The sequence below is a fragment of the Hylaeus volcanicus genome, chromosome 3 (assembly GCF_026283585.1).
Source record: "Hylaeus volcanicus isolate JK05 chromosome 3, UHH_iyHylVolc1.0_haploid, whole genome shotgun sequence".
NCBI lineage: Eukaryota > Metazoa > Arthropoda > Insecta > Hymenoptera > Colletidae > Hylaeus > Hylaeus volcanicus.
This window is the reverse complement of record NC_071978.1, coordinates 3609542-3628172: the sequence shown is the minus strand read 5'-3', so window position 1 is coordinate 3628172 and position 18631 is coordinate 3609542. Positions and strand designations below refer to the sequence as shown.

The 18631-nt window shown below is 42.3% G+C and overlaps 4 protein-coding genes across 7 annotated transcripts; all 4 read left to right on the top strand.

Annotated features, from left to right (window-relative positions):
* Positions 1–6649: 6649 nt before the first annotated feature.
* On the top strand, positions 6650–9616 carry LOC128873997 (zinc finger protein 786-like). 4 transcript variants are annotated; one of them, XM_054118185.1, is made up of 4 exons: positions 6650–7100; positions 7424–7597; positions 8184–8299; positions 8883–9616. In XM_054118185.1, exons 2-4 carry the CDS (start codon positions 7452–7454, stop codon positions 9293–9295), a joined length of 675 nt encoding a protein of 224 aa, XP_053974160.1. In that variant the 5' UTR covers positions 6650–7100; positions 7424–7451; the 3' UTR covers positions 9296–9616. The 4 variants fall into 4 exon arrangements, 1 of the variants encoding a protein (XP_053974160.1); XR_008456542.1 differs by having other exon boundaries at positions 6650–7617; positions 8184–8520; XR_008456541.1 differs by having other exon boundaries at positions 6650–8442.
* Positions 9617–9667: 51 nt separating this feature from the next.
* On the top strand, positions 9668–14042 carry LOC128873499 (zinc finger protein 775-like). Its single transcript, XM_054117112.1, has 4 exons — positions 9668–9737; positions 10853–11110; positions 11198–11248; positions 11886–14042. Exons 1-4 carry the CDS (start codon positions 9668–9670, stop codon positions 12260–12262), a joined length of 756 nt encoding a protein of 251 aa, XP_053973087.1. The 3' UTR covers positions 12263–14042.
* Positions 13851–15199, top strand: LOC128873496 (zinc finger protein 574-like). The gene is made up of 2 exons (XM_054117103.1): positions 13851–13855; positions 13923–15199. The coding sequence occupies exons 1-2, from the start codon at positions 13851–13853 to the stop codon at positions 14395–14397; spliced, it is 480 nt and encodes a 159-aa protein (XP_053973078.1). The 3' UTR covers positions 14398–15199.
* A 1119-nt stretch (positions 15200–16318) lies between these two features.
* Positions 16319–18584, top strand: LOC128874002 (gastrula zinc finger protein 5-1-like). The gene is made up of 2 exons (XM_054118195.1): positions 16319–16451; positions 17491–18584. The coding sequence occupies exon 2, from the start codon at positions 17499–17501 to the stop codon at positions 17889–17891; it is 393 nt and encodes a 130-aa protein (XP_053974170.1). The 5' UTR covers positions 16319–16451; positions 17491–17498; the 3' UTR covers positions 17892–18584.
* Positions 18585–18631: the final 47 nt, after the last annotated feature.

The following is an 18631-nucleotide window of genomic DNA, read 5'->3' as shown; positions in this document are numbered from 1 at the left end:
TTTCGCGAACCATTTTCAAGCGATGTTTTCGTTCGCGAAGGAAGACAGTAAGTCTGAAATGGTTTGAGAACATTTGTATTCGCTGCTTGATCGAGGCAACGACAACTTCGTTATAGTCATTGCAGAATAAAGGCACGATTTACTATGCAGCGCGAATTTCTCATCCCTCGACACGATCGTTTATCTTCTATACGGTAAATAACCAACAACGTAGCTTTCCTTTTGCTCAAGTGCACACTCGATCGACGCGTTAGCGTCATTCGTCGTTTATTTGGATATTCGAGCAGCCGTGAAAGCAAAATTTGTAAAATTGTCCATGTAGCAGAACGCTGTGTAGCTTTCGTTCATCTGACGAACGAACTATTGTTTCAGGGCGGCAATTCGTCGCAGAAGACCTCGACGTACTCGAATTGCTACCAATGTAGCGACTGCGAGAGGAGCTGCGCTTGGAAGCGGTCGTTTCAACTATACACGAAGCTGGAATGCGGCGGAGAGCCGCAAAGATCCGTTTGTAAGAATTGCGGAAAGCAGTACCGTTGGCGACACTCGTTGAACAGACACTTAAAGTTCGAATGCGGATTGGAACCTGTAATATATTGAAAGTTATACCTAATATTAAGTGGGTTCACGCAAGAGTATTAATTAGTTTATTAGTTATATGTACACGAGTATTACTTGGAGCCGGTCCACGTAATTACTTATTGATGTTACTATCAATACGAGCACCGACGGTCCCCTCCGGCCAACAAAGCAAAAACTATACAAAAACTACTATCAATACGCGTACTTTTGGACGTTAAAAATTACCTCTCTGATCTCGACTCCATACACTACAAAACCAACCTACGTGTGCTCTGTCTGCGATCGGAAATTCCGCCACAGGAAGTTCAAGGATGACCTGCTGTTGTTTCACCCGAAAACAGTGTCATACTTTTATAGTAAATATAAGAACGCAACTTTTATTTCGCTCGGCACTGTGGTTAGATCGCCAGCTTTCAGGTTCTCCTCTTTTGACTATAGTAAATTTATGAAAAAAGGGTTGTTTCTCTCTTTAGCATTTCCACGTGAGTTCTGTGAGTTTACAAGCATCATATTCAGAGTGAAAGTACGCACATACGGTTTTATTCTACAAAAAAGGAGAACCTAGAACGCAGTGCTATATTTGATTACAGTTTATATACTTTTAGTAGGTTACAATACTTGCTACCGTCTCTCTGCGTCTAAAAATTCCTGTTAACATTGCAGCAGGCCGAATCCACTCAGATGGGATTGGATGAAAGAGTGAACAATAAAGAAATCCTTTAACCTTTCAGTCGGTGATTCTCCTTTTTCTCCTAGTCGTCCACTTTATCTCGCGCTCATGAAAGTTCCGGTGTGGGTGGGGCAGTACTAAGAACGTCTTCGCAAGATGCAATGATAATGCCATTTCTCGCCGAGAGAAAGGATGTCTCCGTTAAAACGAAGCCCCATTTGGTCTCATCGTCGTTCTCTTTGCGATCTGTTTCAGACCCGAAGAGGGACCACAACCGCGTCAATTACGACGCCCCCTTCATCTGTTACAAGTGCGGAAAACGTTATACGTGGACGGACTCGCTGACCAGACACCTGCGGGAAGGCTGCGGGAAATTGCCCAGGCACAAATGTACCCTCTGCGGTAGGAAGTTCAAACGTAGAGATTATTTGTTGCGACACGAGACCAATGTTCACAAGATGATCTGAAAGGGTTCGGGAGCGCTTCTGGCTACGTCAAACTTTTTCTCGATCTGCGACAGGCAGACCTCGTCGACTGATAAAGCTGCGCTAAGCGCACGCGATTTTATATCGAGATTTTCTCACGGTTTTGTGCTTTCTAAACATTCCGAGTACGGTATGTGTATTCTAATAATCGTACGTAAGTTCCTTGGTAACGATAAGCCGAGCGTCGGTCTCGACGCTAGTTCACAGGACTGGATGAGAGCAAAGGCCTTAAGGGCCACAGGTTAATCGCCAGTTGGGAATTTTCAATTTCAAACAATGTAACGTTGAGTTTTAATTATTGTTACTCTTTTATAAATAAATTCGATTTACTTTTCGCTCGACTTGGTAGCAACCGTGGCCCAAGGGTCTGCTCAATCCTAATTCGGCACTGCTAGTTAAAATGTAATGCCGGTGCTTGACTGCGAAACAAAGTGTGCAACGATACGATTCGCGGACATCGAACGTTAGACTGGCGACTCTGTTGAACTGTACGACACCGACGCGAGATTCAAAGACTTGTTCGTCTATAAGACTGATATCATCGACTCGAGAGCGTTAACGTTTAACTGTAATCCTTTTCAAGATCTGAATTTCGAGATCTTTTAAATTGTTCATCCTAAAAATAACGAAAGACTTATGTATACTACGCCTACCGATGCTCCTGATCGGTCAAAACTCTTGAAAGGGGTAACAGTTACAATTTGTCGACAGCATTAAACTCGACTTCCTAATCGTTTTCCTAGGATTATTACGTAATATAATAAATTATGTGACCACGTTAAATCATCGTTTACTTTGGGTGTAAGTTCTCATCGACTGAAACGGATAATAAATTATATAATTTATCGTTGTTAATGTAGGTTGAACCACAGGCTGTCGCACACGTACTTGTAACTTTTATTTTCATTAGTTTTTCGTTACTGTTGAAGAAGGTCCATTCGAACCGGCCAACTATCATCTTCGTATTCCTAACGTCCTTCGGCATTTTTATACGTGTATAATGTGAATATGTGTTTTACATGTTACAGATCGACGTGTATGAAAAGACAAAACGGAATATAATAGGTGTATGTACATACTTAACTACTCGCTGATCGTAGTACCATTTTTTACTTCGGTACCGTTTGTTAAACAATGTTGTGATGTAAATAAAGCGCATATTAGCAATTTGTTTCATTCTTTATATCAAACTCGGCGTGTATCGATTAAAAAATACTACACTTCTACAGTGTTCATCTTCGTCGTTTCCTTTTCTAATCGAACATCTCAATTCAGACGAATTCCAAGGCCGGTGAACGAATTGCTGTGCTAGTGGTCTTAGTAGTCTTGCAACGGTATTGCAATCAAGACAAAATTTCAAGGAATAAGAATCAACGGAGTATTGAACGAAAGCTAAAGCGTCTTGAGTCGCCATAACCGATGCACGGGGTTGACAGCCGTCCTTTACCGTGCATTTATACCGATTTGCATCTAAGCACGAATACAAGCTATTCCAGACCGCGCAATTACGAATATAATTACAGAAGCTTATTATTCTTTCAGTTTACTTCAGTCCAGACTACTACAAGAGATTCGGGAGACACTCCTGTTCGGTCTGCGGGAAGGAGTACAGATGGATGCAGTCGCTGATTAGGCATGAACGAGAAGAATGTGGAAAGGATCCGCAGTACTGTTGCCCTATCTGTGGAGCAAAGATCCGCCACAAGTGGATGCTGAAAAAGCACCTGGTCAACCTTCATCAGTGGAACGCCCCGGATGGAAAGAACACTTAAGCTAGAACATTTAACGAGATCAGTGCGGAACGATTGCTTTTACCGAGGAAACTATCGCAAGTTGCTATCTAAAATGGTGCCAGACGGAGAAAGAATAGCTTCTCGATCGACTTTACTTAAGACATTATTTCTTGCATACGGTTGCAGCTCGAAAACGGTTGTATCATGTAAATTTACTTTCCCTGTTAGGGCAAATATGGTAACCTGCGGCGATTGTTCGATCAAATCTTTCTTTTTAATTCTCGATTCACTCGACTTTGTGCAGTTTGCGGAAGAAATTGTATGTATGTATATTATACGAATTTTTGGTAATAAACGGGACGATAAAATAAAGGATGAGTAAGGTACCACAAATATCGTTTCACGCGATAGCCAATGAAAATAAAGAGCAGCAAGGGATTTCGTGACAGGCGGAATAAAGTCTAATGCCCAATTTCTCTTTGCAGGATGTCCGAAATCCAAGTATCACATGCGTTATCGCGGGAGATATTCCTGCGACGCCTGCGGGAAACAATACACTTGGAAGCCATCTTTGACGAGACATCAACGCGAGAAGTGCGGCAGAGGACCGCGATTCGCGTGTCCCGTTTGTAATCTCGAGATTCGTCACAGTGATCAATTGAAGATGCATCTGACTAACGCTCACAATTGGACGTCAACGGATAACGCAGTTTTTCGGATGTCAGTGTACGAAAAAATGCGAAAATTTCTTTTTAGATTCCATGTACAGGGTGCTGTACAGCTGGTGGTGAAAGTGGAAGTTGCATCGACAGTGGTAGATACCAACGCAAGTGGAAATAGCCAGGAATGGTCGGACGTATCCGAGTTCTTTACGTCTAAAAAATATTATTCTACTGGTGCCATCAGTTGCACGGCATCCTGTGTATCCTGTCACGACACGAGTGTCTGTTCGATGTTTAACAAAACGAACGTGCAGCATTACAAACACCGACTTCTTTATACCTTGGCGCTATCGCGTGTCCCTTCAAGTAGCCAATAACAAAAACGATTTGCACGTGTCTAATCCGACGATGTGTAATACTTATTGTAGTCGTCCTAGGTGTGCTAACATTGATCGTAGAACGAACCAGTGATTTAGTGTGTACTGTGACGTCTAATTAGTACGAAATCTGTATCGGCCTTCGTTTGGGCTCCTCGTTGGATAGATTCTTAATGAAATAAGAATTAGTCTAAATGATGTTAGTACTTGTATCGGGAAAGGTTGTAGGTTCCTACGTGATACACGAAATTTTGAACACTTCAGGTACTTTCTGTGAAGCATGTGGTGACCAGTGTTCGATTGTTATCCCAGGAAAAAATGACAAAAATACGTAACGTGACGAGAGTTTACTTTCATTAGTGAGAAACGTACAGGCTATAAGTAAACAACGTTTATACATAGTTATATACGATTTTGTGTAATTTTTGTTTCCATTGAAAACTGTATTACAAATGAAGGTCTCGATTTAATTGTAAACGCCGAGCCACTGCTACGTTCTGCGTTTAATGTTGCAACGCGCGTAAGATCGCCTGGAAAGATACTCCCGGCGTTAGTATAAATTTGTCGTGTCGTTAATTTTTAGGCAACCTTAAGAAGTACGTCTGCGACACTTGCGGGAAAAGGTACAAATGGAAAGAGTCTTTGCAGCAGCACCGTCGATTGGAATGCGGAATCGAGCCGCAGTTCGGCTGCGTCTTCTGCGGTAGAAGATTCAAGCACAAGCATCATTTGAAAGAGCATACGAAGAGACGTCACTACAAGTGCTACCAATTGAATTGGCTCAATAATCAATAAACCATTCTCATTTTCTTTTCGTTCCCTTTTCCTTTTTTGTTGCTTGACGCAGGCACGGAAGCGATTTACCAATGTCGACTGAATATTTTTCATTTCTATTCATCGTTTCCAATACTAGCATTATGTTTTCATTCGTTTCATATGAAATATATCGGCAGTGTTCATCAAGTATTACTAATAAAAAACTAGTAGGCGACTTCCTAATATTACACTTTTATACGTTCCTGTAACGTATCGAACGATACGATTAGACGATCCTACTGTATATATTTTCAAGATTCAATAATAAACGAAGCATTTTCGAAGAAATTCACGGTTGAGTTTTCCAATGTACGCGGCCCATCGTGAAACTAGGACGACTAAATCCCTTTTCGAAGACAGAAGGCGCGTTTGCCTACGCCGGATCGACTATTCGTTCCGCGACGCTAACAGAAATCTACCGTTTTGTGATTTCAGGTTTACCTATTTATGTGTTTCGGCCGAGCTATCTGTGCAACAACTGCGGGAAAACGTACAAATGGAAAGAGTCGTTGAATTTGCACAAACGAATGGAATGCGGCATCGAGCCGCGGTTCCCTTGCAAGATATGCGGACGAAAATTCAAGCACAAGCACCACCTCACGAAACACCAAAAGGCCATTCACAATTACGTTGACCAATGGCAGTTGAACAACGAATCGACCAAGGAACTGGACAGACAGTCGCGAACTTACGCTGGCGCGGCAACGTTATGAATTTCGTCGATCGTTTGTCGTAACACCAAACCTAACCTTCGCGCTATTTGCTATAAATGTTTCGTGTTCAGTAAAAATGTTGCGTTAACATTATGAAACGACTCACTGCGTGTTCTCGTATTCAGTGAATAGTTTTCGAATAGACGGTACAATTGCTGGGAGAGTACGAGAAACGGATGACGAGCAATAAACAGAGAGCAAGACATTCTGCGATCCATATTTATATAAATCATTTGAACAAAGACACGCCCGTTTAACCAATGTTTCTTTCGGCTTCTTCCCATCCCTTCCCCAAAATTCACTAGTTCAAGTTCGCGAATAACACGAACAAATTAATCCTTTCTTTAATCGATAAAACAATCGCGATAACACCTGTTTTCTGCATCCACGCACGATTCATGACTTGTGTTTCAGGTGATGCCGGCCAAGAAACCGCTTTCCCGTGCAGAGTGTGTGGCAAGATCTACTCGAGAAAATCTTCTATGTACACGCACCTCCGCCTTTGCGGGAAAGAACCCGCGTTCACCTGCGTTCTTTGCGGCAGGAGGTTCAAATATAAGCACAGACTGCAATCGCATCTCGCGTCGAATTTGCACAATCGACGATTTCGATAGTCTAAAACGTTCAGGGCACAGTCGTTTTGTATGAATTCGTAAAAAGTCACTTTTCAGCTGAGATCGAATAAATATTAAATATTGCTTGTGGATATTAAAACAGCAACGCAGCTGATAAACTGACCCAAGACAACAAAGACTGATGGGACTCGCCAATTCGAACTTCCACGCAGTGGCACAGACGCTTTTCATTTTTGTATCGCTTCAAGGAAGCAGAGGCTGGAATATATTTTTATCTACACGTTAGAAATCGATCGAGAAACTTCATTGTAGAAAGTACCGCATAAACCGTTATTTTATTACACGTTTTTTACGACTAGGGCTTCCAACGCATTGTACACAAGGCTATACAAGCAATAAAGGTTCCATGATGATTATTTAATAATAAAACTCCTAATTTACTTGAGACGTCGAGGGTATCGCTTCGAGATTGTGCACGGTCTTCGACGTAAGCGACTTTGTTTGTCAATTAATCTGCAAACGATTCGATGATTGATGCTTGAGTGACTTGAAACACTAGTAGTCGGTACAAGCATTATTGTTTAGAATAGTATTCTTATTGTTCTAAATTATATATTTGCAGAGGATCTTCGCCAGGAAGAAACACATACTACTCTAAATAATAATGGCTACTTGTGTTTGTAGTTTAAGTCATAGATTCGCAACGAAGAGTATACAACGGTAACGCTCGTACTGCTAGCGCTGTATCGTTTCTCAATCGTTTCTTTAGCCTGAAGCGCTAACCACCGTGAAACGCTTCTCCTTTTCCAGTTTTGCTGAAGAAGTGGACCTGTTTTCAATGCGGGAAACGGTACCTCTGGCGGGGTTCCCTGCAGAATCACATCCGCGTGGAATGCGGCAAAGAGCCTGCTTTCAAGTGTTCTATTTGCGGCAGGAAGTTCAAGCACAAACATCGCTGGATGTCGCACGCCAAATGCGTGCACGGTATTAACTTCTAACGACGTGTACGTCGCGACGTCGACAACATCCTCGGCTAGGTTTAATCATCTACTTTCCACGCGAAAGAAACCTGCATTGCGTTAGAAAAAGCTGTGTCGGTGCTTGCTTGTACGACGTTCAATCCCTTCGCCACACCTCTGCCAAATTTTGTTCGCTATTCGCAATATTTCCTTGTTTCATTTGTTTTTACGCGTTACCATTTTAGTCCCTAAGAATGGTTCCGTTTAATTATCCAGCAACTACATAGCTCGATAGCGAATGAGATCAACCGATCAATTTTTCAAAACTCAACGAATCGCGAAGACACACGTCGCATTCTTTCCTTGCTGTATGTAAACGTGTGCCACGAGAAATCTCAGAATATAGTTTGAAGTAAAAAGAGAACACTTCGTATCCCTTTCTTCCTTGTGCGATTGCGAAACCGTCCAGTGTGTGCATGCATCGTACGTAACCAACTCCGCGTTTCCAATTATGTTTTGTCGAGTATCAAGACACGTCCACGCCTCGAAGCCACAGTTTCGCGCGTAAATTCGCGAAATGTCCCCATTAACGACTGGATTTCTCTTTGCAGACAACGCGAGGAAACTGTGGTGGTGTTTCCAGTGCGGCAAGCAATACATGTGGAGGGACTCGCTGAAGAAGCACCTTCGAGTCGAGTGCGGCAAGGATCCCACTTTCCAGTGTCCGGTTTGTGGGAGAAAGTTCAAGCACAAACACCGCTGGCAATCGCACGCTAGATTGATTCACTGTATCAGCATATGACTGACTGACCGAGGAGACCGCATAATTTAGCTAGCCGCCATGATTCGTTAACGAACTGTCAACTGCGTGTAAATAACTTGCATCCCGAGATCTAATTCAGACATATCGATTGAACGCCAGACTGATCAATTGTGTCAATGCCAAAGGTGTTTCAAAAGTTCATGGCCTCGAACAAAAACAAATTATTTTTAATCGTTCCGTTATATTTTGTTGTTCTTTTTTTTTTGCACATCCCTACCTTCACGTCCCACCTCATCTGTACCAAAAACGAGAATAATTGTGTTGCAGTTGGTACTTGTTTAAAGAAAATAAATAAAAGTTGTATATTCTGAGTTTTGGGCTTTTTGCGTTCGTACTCCATACTTCATTTCATTATTCGTATGGGAACTTCAATTTTTAATAGTTTGCAAACATTGGTATACAATCGAAAGATATGCATGCGATCGAATGTATGTAAGATACGCTCGACGCAAAGGAATCCTCTAACAATAAATTAATCTGCTTTCAGATAACATACCAGACTTCAAGTTTGTCGTCGTAAAGGTGGCCTGTCCGAGCTGCGAAAAGTTTTTCAAAAATCATTATCAGCTTCGATTGCACCAACAGCAAGCACACTCGCAAAAGCGCTTAATGGATTGTTACTTTTGCGAGGAGAGCTTCACAATGAAAAAATCCTTGTTGGCACATATGGCATCTGCGCATCCATATCCTAAATTGGGAACTAAACCATTGAATCCCTTGAAACCCTGGTGGTGCTTCCAATGCGGTAGGCAATACGTGTGGAGGGGCTCGTTGAAGAATCACCTTCGAATAGAGTGCGGCAAGGAACCCACTTTTTCGTGTCCGGTTTGTGGGAGAAGGTTCTTGTACCAATATCGCTGTAAATCGCACGCTAGATTGATTCACGGTATCAACATATGACTGACCGAGGTGTCCACATAATTTAACTAATCGCCATGATTCGTTGACGAACTGTCAACGCCCGTAGGTGACTTGCCTTCATCCCAAAATTTAATTCCCACGTGTCGTTTGAACGCTACACTGATCCATTGTGTAAATGTCAAAAATGTTTCAAAAGTTCATGGCTTCGAGCAAAAACAAATTATTTTTAAGCATTCCGTTATATTTTGTTTTTTTTTTTGCATATCCATACTTTCACCTCGCCTGTTCCAAAAACGAGAATAATTATGTTGCAATTGGTACTTGTTTAAAGAAAATAAATAAACGTTGTATTGATTCTGAGTTTTGGGCTTTTTGCGTTCGTACTCCTTAATCATTTCATTATTTATACAGATGACTCTGATTTCTAATAGTTTGCAAACATTGGTACCCAATCGAAAAATAAGCATGCCATCGAATGTGTGTAAGATAGGCTCGACGCAAAGGAATCCTCCAACAATAAATAAATGTGCTTTCAGATAACATAGCGGACTTCAAGTTTATCGTCGTAAAGGTGGCTTGTCCGATCTGCGAAAAGTTTTTCGAAGACGAGGACCAGCTTCGGTCCCACCAACTGAAAGTACACGTACAAGAGCGTTTAATGGATTGTGTCATTTGCAAGAAAACTTTCAAAATTAAAAAATTCTTGTTGCAACGTAGGGAATCTGCGCCCATTGAATCCCTTACAATTTTTATCCTGCGACCTTTTAACTTTTTCTTTCTTTGTAAGTGTTCCTATCAAATATAATTGAGATTGCATTTTAGATTAACTGGTAATTACCGAATAATCTACAGCACGATTACAATTTTCTTTGACAATATCGTATACGTTGTTAGTTATATTGTTTATTTCTTACAAATATATTAATTTTATGAACAATATTATGTTCTTATTATTACTTCTTGTTTTATTACTTTAATCTAATATTTTTGATATTGCGTAATATGACATTAGGATAAATTAAAAAGAAGCAATCGAGAATTATGTTGTTTTGTTGCGAAATGCTCGAGTTACGAAGGTCGAATTAGGTTAAAATAAAAGCATGCAGTTATTCTCTTAAGAATATTACTCGCGGTACATGCAACTCAGGGATTTAAGCAATCTTAATTTGGCCCTGGTAACGATAGATAAAATTGTCGAACGATTTTTTATTATTTTATTTAATGGAACAGTATTATTTCGCGTAATATTCTCTACATACGCGAATGTCAAACTCAATTATCAATAAATCACTTTGTATACACGTCTCGTCTAATCGATGTATATTTTTGTACATATAACCTCTTCTGAAACATATCGTTCGCTCATCGTCATGCACAAAGAAACAGATGTGCACGTAAGTTTCTCGAACAATATTGCGATTCAGGGCAACAAACTTCACCTAAAAAATGCATTTCCTCTTTTTTTGCTACATTCAGAGTTAAGGTTCGAGAAAGGTTCTCTAGGTTCACGTGTAATCGTTGGGATAATAAACATAATCGAAAAACTTGCTGCCCCTTACTGGCTTTTATTCTCGTACCTTTTTCTGTGTCTTTCAGCGCCGAGGGTCACGGTGAAGAACATCGAGAACCTGGGGTACAAGGGGAGACCGAAGATACTCAAGTGCGACAGGTGCGGAAGGTGCTATCAGCTACAGACGTCGCTCAAGAGACATCAGAAACTCGAGTGCGGCATCGAGCCAAAGTTGAGCTGTCCGATTTGCGGGAAAAAGTTCACGCATAAGCACAATCTAACGAATCATCTACCCTCTTGCAGAAGAAAACGCATAGACGCCATCTCGCACGTCGTCTACCCCCGTATGGAAGAAAACCTGCGACGATCTTAAGATGGAACTATGAAAGATACGAGATTTTTCCACAGATACGTGATCCGCTAACGGGGAACAAAATGGGGTTTAGGCTTATCGAAAGTAAAGAAATTCGTGATCGCTGGAGGTGAGTGGACGAGGATGCCTTAACGATGGAAGCGTCGCAACGAACGTGATAACGACGAGGGAACACGATTGGGACGCTTTTTACAATTTTATAGAATATTCATTGTTTTGCATACCTACGGTAACAAGTATCGTTATCTTCTAAATAAGATAATCGTGCTCGATATAGAAAAATGAATATACGTTTCCGACGATCCGGCTGTATACATTTTACACTTTTCAAATAAACACGATCCATTACGAAACGAACGCCTATCCAATTATATGACCGAGCGATTACAATTCCCCATGATCTCGACGAAGGATCGATGCAAGTAATTGTGTTACGTACTTACACGCATACTATTACTTCTACTCTGAATAACAATTTATTCTATCGCTTGCCCGTTTGAAGGCTACTTTTGCTCTTCTTTATTCATCCTTCTTCTCCTCTATCTATTCGTCTCCCTTTCTCGGAGCCAGGCCTGCACTTGTAATTGAAAACAAAAAAAAGAATAAAAGAAAAGAGGAGGTCGATTTTTTCAGGATCGTGACGCTTAAGTATCTCGCTAAATAAAATTTCCTTCCCATCGGTAAGGACGAAAACGGCGATAGGGTGAGAGGAGCAGTCGTCTAACGAACGAATCCTCTCGTTTCAGGACTTTTGGCGACGATGTTGCTGTCGCAAGATATACACCAGCCCCTGGACAACAGCGACGCGTTGTGGAGCCAGTTGTGCTACACCTCGGGGACGCCCTACAAGGCCAACAGGAGTCAAAGAGGGAAGGACTTGAAGGACACCGAGGCCAAGTACGTTTGCAACAGGTGCGGGAAAACTTACAAGGCGACGACGTCTCTGAGTCGTCACAAGCGACTCGAGTGCGGCGTCGTGCCCAGCGAGGTCTGTCCCATCTGCGATCGGAGATTCAAGCACAGATTCGTCCTCAACTCCCACATCGTCGGCTGCCAGAGGAAGCTCCGGCATATTATGGAGAAGAGCGAAGACTCGCCAATGTACAACGAAGAACGAGAGTAGCGCTCGCATCGTTCGAATTCTTCCGCGCGTAGGTCAGTCCCCTGAGATTTTCGGAATACACCGAGTAGATGTTTTACCGCATTGATGGGTATATGCTATGTCTAATTAATCCATTTTTAATATTCCTGGGGACCGATCTACGCCACGTCACTCGCTCGACAACAGGGTTGGACAAATATTCGATCTATCGTAAGGGACTGTTCTTTGCGATTGATTTTTACGAATAACGATACAGTTTTGCCCACCTCTGCGTGTTAACAGCCTGCCCATCGATAAGCAGGTCTGAAATCTGTCGCCACGACTGCGACGCGATCGGAAAGATCTTCGCCCAACGGTTACCTGTGCATCGAACCTTAACCGTTCTTTCAACTTGCCAGTCGTGTCTGCACGTTGAAGCTTTAAGAAAGTATTTGTTTTTTTTTCAGGCCAAAAAATAGACCATTCTTGTGGAAGCCATTTTCTAAAACGTCCTTTTGCATGGGACGCAGTATACTTCAAACCTCCGAATATTTAACACGCATATTTTAAACGCTATAATCGAACAAAAAATGTAGATTGGATCTTTTTCTACCCCAAAAAATGAATACTTTCTTAAGCCATTATTCCATCCGAACAATGCGATTTTCGATAGAGATGATTAAAATTTCATTGGAATAACAATAGTAAAATTTCTCACTACGCTCATTGTAGAATAAACATTTGTTTTTATTCAAGGAGTAACTGATACACGGTTTCTTTATCTTCGCACTCGATTCGCGTCTCACTTGCGGCTCCTCGCGTCGTTCGGATGGTGGAAGGGTCTGAATCTCCTTCACTTTGTATTTCTCCTCATTTGTACAGCTTTGCCCAAGAAAAGAAGAAAAGACAATTGCTCTAAGGAAGCTATCGCCGCAAGGCTCGTGGTCTCCTCGTATATTGAACGAATAGGAGAAAGGGGCTTCGAAAGATTTAAAATAACTAAGCAATGGGTGCTCGTCCAACGTAATTTAGAATATTAAACGAACCCCCCTTCTTTCCAACACTCTGCGAAGTTAAGAATGCCCGGCACTTTTTGATTCTAGCCGACGTTCGGAGAATATCGTTCGAGCTCGATGAACTTTTATAATAATACGATAAATTGACGACATTTACATTCGAACTTGGTAAATTTTAAGTAGTATAGATCATCGATGTTTACGTAACGATTTCGTAGCGACGAAAGAACTTTTTTACTCCTAGGATGCATTTACGGTTACGTAATTGTTTTGTACAGCATCTAATCTTGTTTTTTTAATTCGCATTGAGAGAAAACCGAGTGTGTGTAATTATATCATAACGAATTGGAATGTGTTTACTTCGATGAAACGCGTACCAAAAGACGTTTGGACCGTGAAGTTTTATATGTACTGATAAATAAACGAATATGAACGAGCAATGCGATGCTATTAAATTGCCTGAAATCGGACGTGCCTCGACGAACTCCGTCCTGATCGAGGTTTACTTATCCTCTCTGGTCGACACCTTAACTCAAATATTACTGAAACATTTTTATGAAAGTACATTTGCTCCGCGCGCGCAAAGATCTATAGATATCCGTATTTTAAAAGGAATGCAGTAATGTCTGAGTTAAAGAACAATTCCATCCTCGGTACTCGTAACTTTCTTCCGTATCGAATATCAGGGGGCATCCTTCGTGGGTCTATCACCGCCTCAACTCGTCTAAGTCCGTGCATCCCTTTTATTATAATCGTTATCATTCTGTGCGAAACGAGTCTTGTCTCGAGGTATTTTCATTTCACCTGTTGCTGTTCGTTCACGTATTTGTTAATTCGACAGGTTATCTACCGAAGAATGTCTGGAGCACGGCGAACAATTATCAGACGGGCACGGTGGACGATAAGCTCCTGAACGAACAAAACTACAACGACGTGTACTATTACCCTGGCGCCACTGATCCGAACAAAAAGGACCCGCAGCAGCGTTTCACCTGCTCGCTCTGCGGCAGGGAGTACAGCTGGATGTACAGCCTCCGACGGCATCAGCTGCAGTGCGGCAACCAGGAGGCGAGGCACAAGTGCCAGTTTTGCTCGAGGAAGTTCTACAGACGCGACAGGCTCAAAGAGCACATGTTGGCGCATCATCCAGAGTTGATATAGGGAACGAATTAGCCAGCTTTAGTCGAGCGTCCACTCGAGAGTTTCACTCGACTATTCTCGTGCGAAAGAGACGTTACTTTTTCTAGTAATTCTACAGAGTAAAACGCTCGAGTGGTTACCAATCGTAACGCCTAACCGTCCGTTCGCGAGACTGCGTAAATTCGCTACCTTTTCTAAACACCTTCTTGCGCGTCATCTTCCACGCACAAATTTTTTATTATAGTAATAGATGTCTCGCACAACGAGGTCGATGACAAGTGAATTGGACGGTTAAACGTAAATTATTCCTGTTGCGTGGATCGTTTTAACGGACACAGCGCACAGAGAAACGTTCCGTGTTCGTTATCAGAGGTGGGCAAAATTCTTATCGTTAAAAACACTTCGAATAACGGATAGAGACTCCGGATGCCTTACTCGTAAAAATTAATTTTACCTCCGAATAAAATTCTGCCCATCTACGTTTTTTACTCACGGATCGAAATATTGTTTACCATCGACGTCGAGCTTCGTTTTATATCTGCGCGTGTCGTTCCAGCAGACTTTACGACTCAATCCATTGAACTGTATTTTTCCCGAAATTCATTTATTTAATAAAGTTATCGTCACGTAATTTCGTTGTACATCACGCGACCTTCTTCACGTTTAAATTATTTTCACGAATCCGCCTCTTCTAATATTTACACGCACCTGAACGCAACCGAATCAGATTTCTCGTTCGGTTCTTCTAAAGGACACTCTAAACTCCGTCAGCCACGATTTGCCCTCGGTAACCGATTTGATTTGCGTTCCAGATGATTCCAACCTGATGGACGAGTTCGCTGCCTACGAATTCGTTGACACCAAGACCTACGAGTCAGCTCCCGTATCCTTCAGGCCTTGCGTGCCTCGTGCTCCTCGCGGAAAGCACTCGCAAAATTACATGTGCGGGGAGTGCGGGAAAGGGTACAAGTGGATGGCGAATCTGCGCAGGCACCAAAGACTCGAGTGCGGGAAGTTGCCCAAGTATCACTGTCGAATGTGCAAGAAAGAGTTCTATCGACGATACGAACTGACCAATCACTTAAACACTAAGCACAGCGCGAGTGGCAGCCTCCACGGCTACGAGAACTCGGCCCAGAAGGATACTTCGACGTCCTGGACAGTTTAACCAGCCGGATTTTCCCTGTTATAGTAGCGTTCTCCATCGCGATACTCGAACGCTTCGAGGCCACGTCACGAATGGAACGACGTGTCCTTCTAATCGTAACACATTCTAATAATTTTACCACCTGTGCGTCTAACTTTTTTGCGACACTATTCTTTATTTTCATTCGAACGATACGAGTGAAGCCGATCCCGAACTTATTTATACCGCATGAAATGTATGCCAATGCTGTAGCGTGACGTTCACGAAAGGACCGCATTCATTAAAACGCACTTGCTTTTTCGAATAACTGCATCCTTCATTTCCTCTCTGTGAAACTGCTTTCGCGCGTGTGAGATAAATACTAATTCTCTAATTCCGATGCAACATTTATCCTACGTGTTCTCGAGGCTCCTTGTGAACGACTTTCGTTTTATAAGTTCCGTCGATAAGAATTTGCTATTGGAAGCGAAACAGTTTTCCTAAAAATGTGTATTACTTTGGACAATTACAGCTCAGTTTCTTTGTATTTTAAAGAGGACCACAACATCACAGTCGAGAACAAATAACACGAGATTTTGTACCTATCGGCTGCTTTCGAAAGGGCGAATAAAATATTTACTACGCTTGATGCATGTTCTTTCCCGTTCTACTCGAATCTCCCGGCCATTCTGCGCAGAAACTGCTTGATAACGTCGACTGTTCGTTATTCGCAGGCGACCAAGAGGATTTCAACCAGTTGAGCCAGTGGTTCGTGAAACAAGAGGTCAAGTACGAGTTGCCACAGTCTCTTTACCAATACGTAGCCAGCAATTACTCGCCGAAATCGGAGGAGAGGAGGAAATCGTCGAAGAGCGTCGTCTGCGAGGAGTGCGGCAAAAGCTTTTCTCGGCCCGACAGTCTTCGAAGACACGAGAAAAGCTATTGCAAGGTCAAGGGTGACAGAATGTATTGCCGTTTCTGCGGCAAAAAATTCGCGAAGCTGGCCTTTCTGAACGACCACGTGAAATCGGTGCACTCGATTCTTTTCTCGGAGTCGGACACGCAATAAGCTCGTAGGCAACGATCGTCACGAGCAGAGAAGAGACTTGGACTCTTTCCTCTCCTTTGTAGGATTCATTCAAGATTCGGTTTCTTGGGTTATGTATATAGTTACCTTTTTTCATTAAAAAGATCGTCCGATTCCCGCGTGTGAAATCTTGCTACTTTTGTAAATCGCGAAATTTGTATCAGAGAATTAATCGCGGGCCCAGTGTATCGATCTCCTGTAATAATTTTCGTAATGAACTTTGTAAGGAGATCTTTAACTTTTCATCATTCTAAGTGTACCTTAATCTTCATCGGGCGATAAATATATGGCTTGCAGAGCATATGTTGCAAATGTATTATACTTGAGCGTGCAAACTAAGGATGATTTCATCGGATCGCAATAACGCAATTTCTTCGAACGAACGTAATTGAATAAAACCACTCTCGAAACGATGTTTTCTAATCTCTTTTATTCGTTCTGAGATGCAGTCTGTCTAACAAAAGCGTGACCATTCAAAGTTTAGCTCCAAAGTAATTGGACTTTTAGTGTATTTTACAACACAATGATGTAAAATAAAAAATGTCACGTATTCAAAATTGATGTGTGAACAAGTGCTACGAATACTTTCGCATCGTTGCAACATTGCGAATCATAACGAGCAGCTAAGCTTCAAACGAATCCGTACAATAATTTTCGAAGCGTAGCGACGAGTAGTTATCGAATTACGCTGGTCTCGTCTTATTAGACAGACTGTAATCGCGATCCCAAACTTCTAACAAGATTTCCCTCGGAAAACAAGATGAACGTAAGGTAACTCGGCTACGTCGAAAAGATGCATGCTTCCTCGCTGTTGGCTGAACTTCGTAACGCATAATTTTGCACGCGGATCCTCCGCTGGACTTCCTTTTTTCACTTTTAACAGAGAAACGCGTCTTTACAGGCGCGAATATGGAGGCTATGAGAGAGGGCGAGAAGGGCCAAGAGGACAACGCGGAGGCGTGCGAGGTCTCGTTTCACGGGCAGCTGCCGATGAGTTACTTACTGTGCGACTCGTCCATCCTGAACTCCGCGGAGACTAGCGTGACGCAGAAAAACGTCAAGTCCAATCAGCAGTTCCGTTGCGACGGATGCGGCAGAGCTTACACGCGAATGGACAGCCTGAAACGACATCAGGCGAAGTGCGACGCTTCTCTGGAGAAGCTGCAAGAAGAAGTCGAGTGGCTTCACAGGCAGAAGTTTTACTGCAATCAGTGCGGCAAGGGTTACAAGAGGTTGGACACCTTGAGGAGGCACCAAAGGCTCGTCTGCGTGGACAAAGAGACCGCTACCACCAGCTCGTAAAGGGATCTCTGATTCGCTTTCCCTCTGGCGAACTTTGGTGCTCCGAAATGACGAGAAGTTTATTTGTTGACTTTGCGTGGCAGGAGAAAGTAAATTTATCCAAGAGAGTTTTTGGATCGAACGTTTAACCCTTTACGATTGTTGATACTGATCCGAGTTAGGTGTCGAGTCGAGAATTAGTCTCTATTCTTAAAAATCAAATCTTCGAAACATTTCGTACACTTCGATTGCAAAGGGTCAACTATCGTAAGGGTTTAAATATCTGGGTTAATATTTACTCATAATTGTTGAAGAAAAATAATAGCAAGTATTTCGAGGGTTTCCCTTTGCGTGTACGCGAGGCGACGTGCCTAGCGTTATACCTCCGAAACTATATCCCCAACGGCACTGTTTAATTTCATTGCACTTCCAGGAAGGTCCCAACGACTCTTTCCTTGTATTTTTAGTCGGGAAGAAACCGTCAAATCACCCCCAGAGAAGTAACCGCGTTTACTCGGTGCTTGGCTAAATTTACATCAAATATACCAGTTCAAATCACCAAATTCAACAATAATACATGTGCAAAATAGTATATTATATCGCTGCAATGTTGAACGTTGAATCAGTTTATAGCTCTTGTTTGAACTTTTCAAATATTTGTACCTGCGCGTACGTCCATTAAATCCTGAAGGAATAAAGTATTGGATATCTGAATTAAGGATGCTTCGCACATTTTCGACCGTCCCTGTAGACTATTTCGT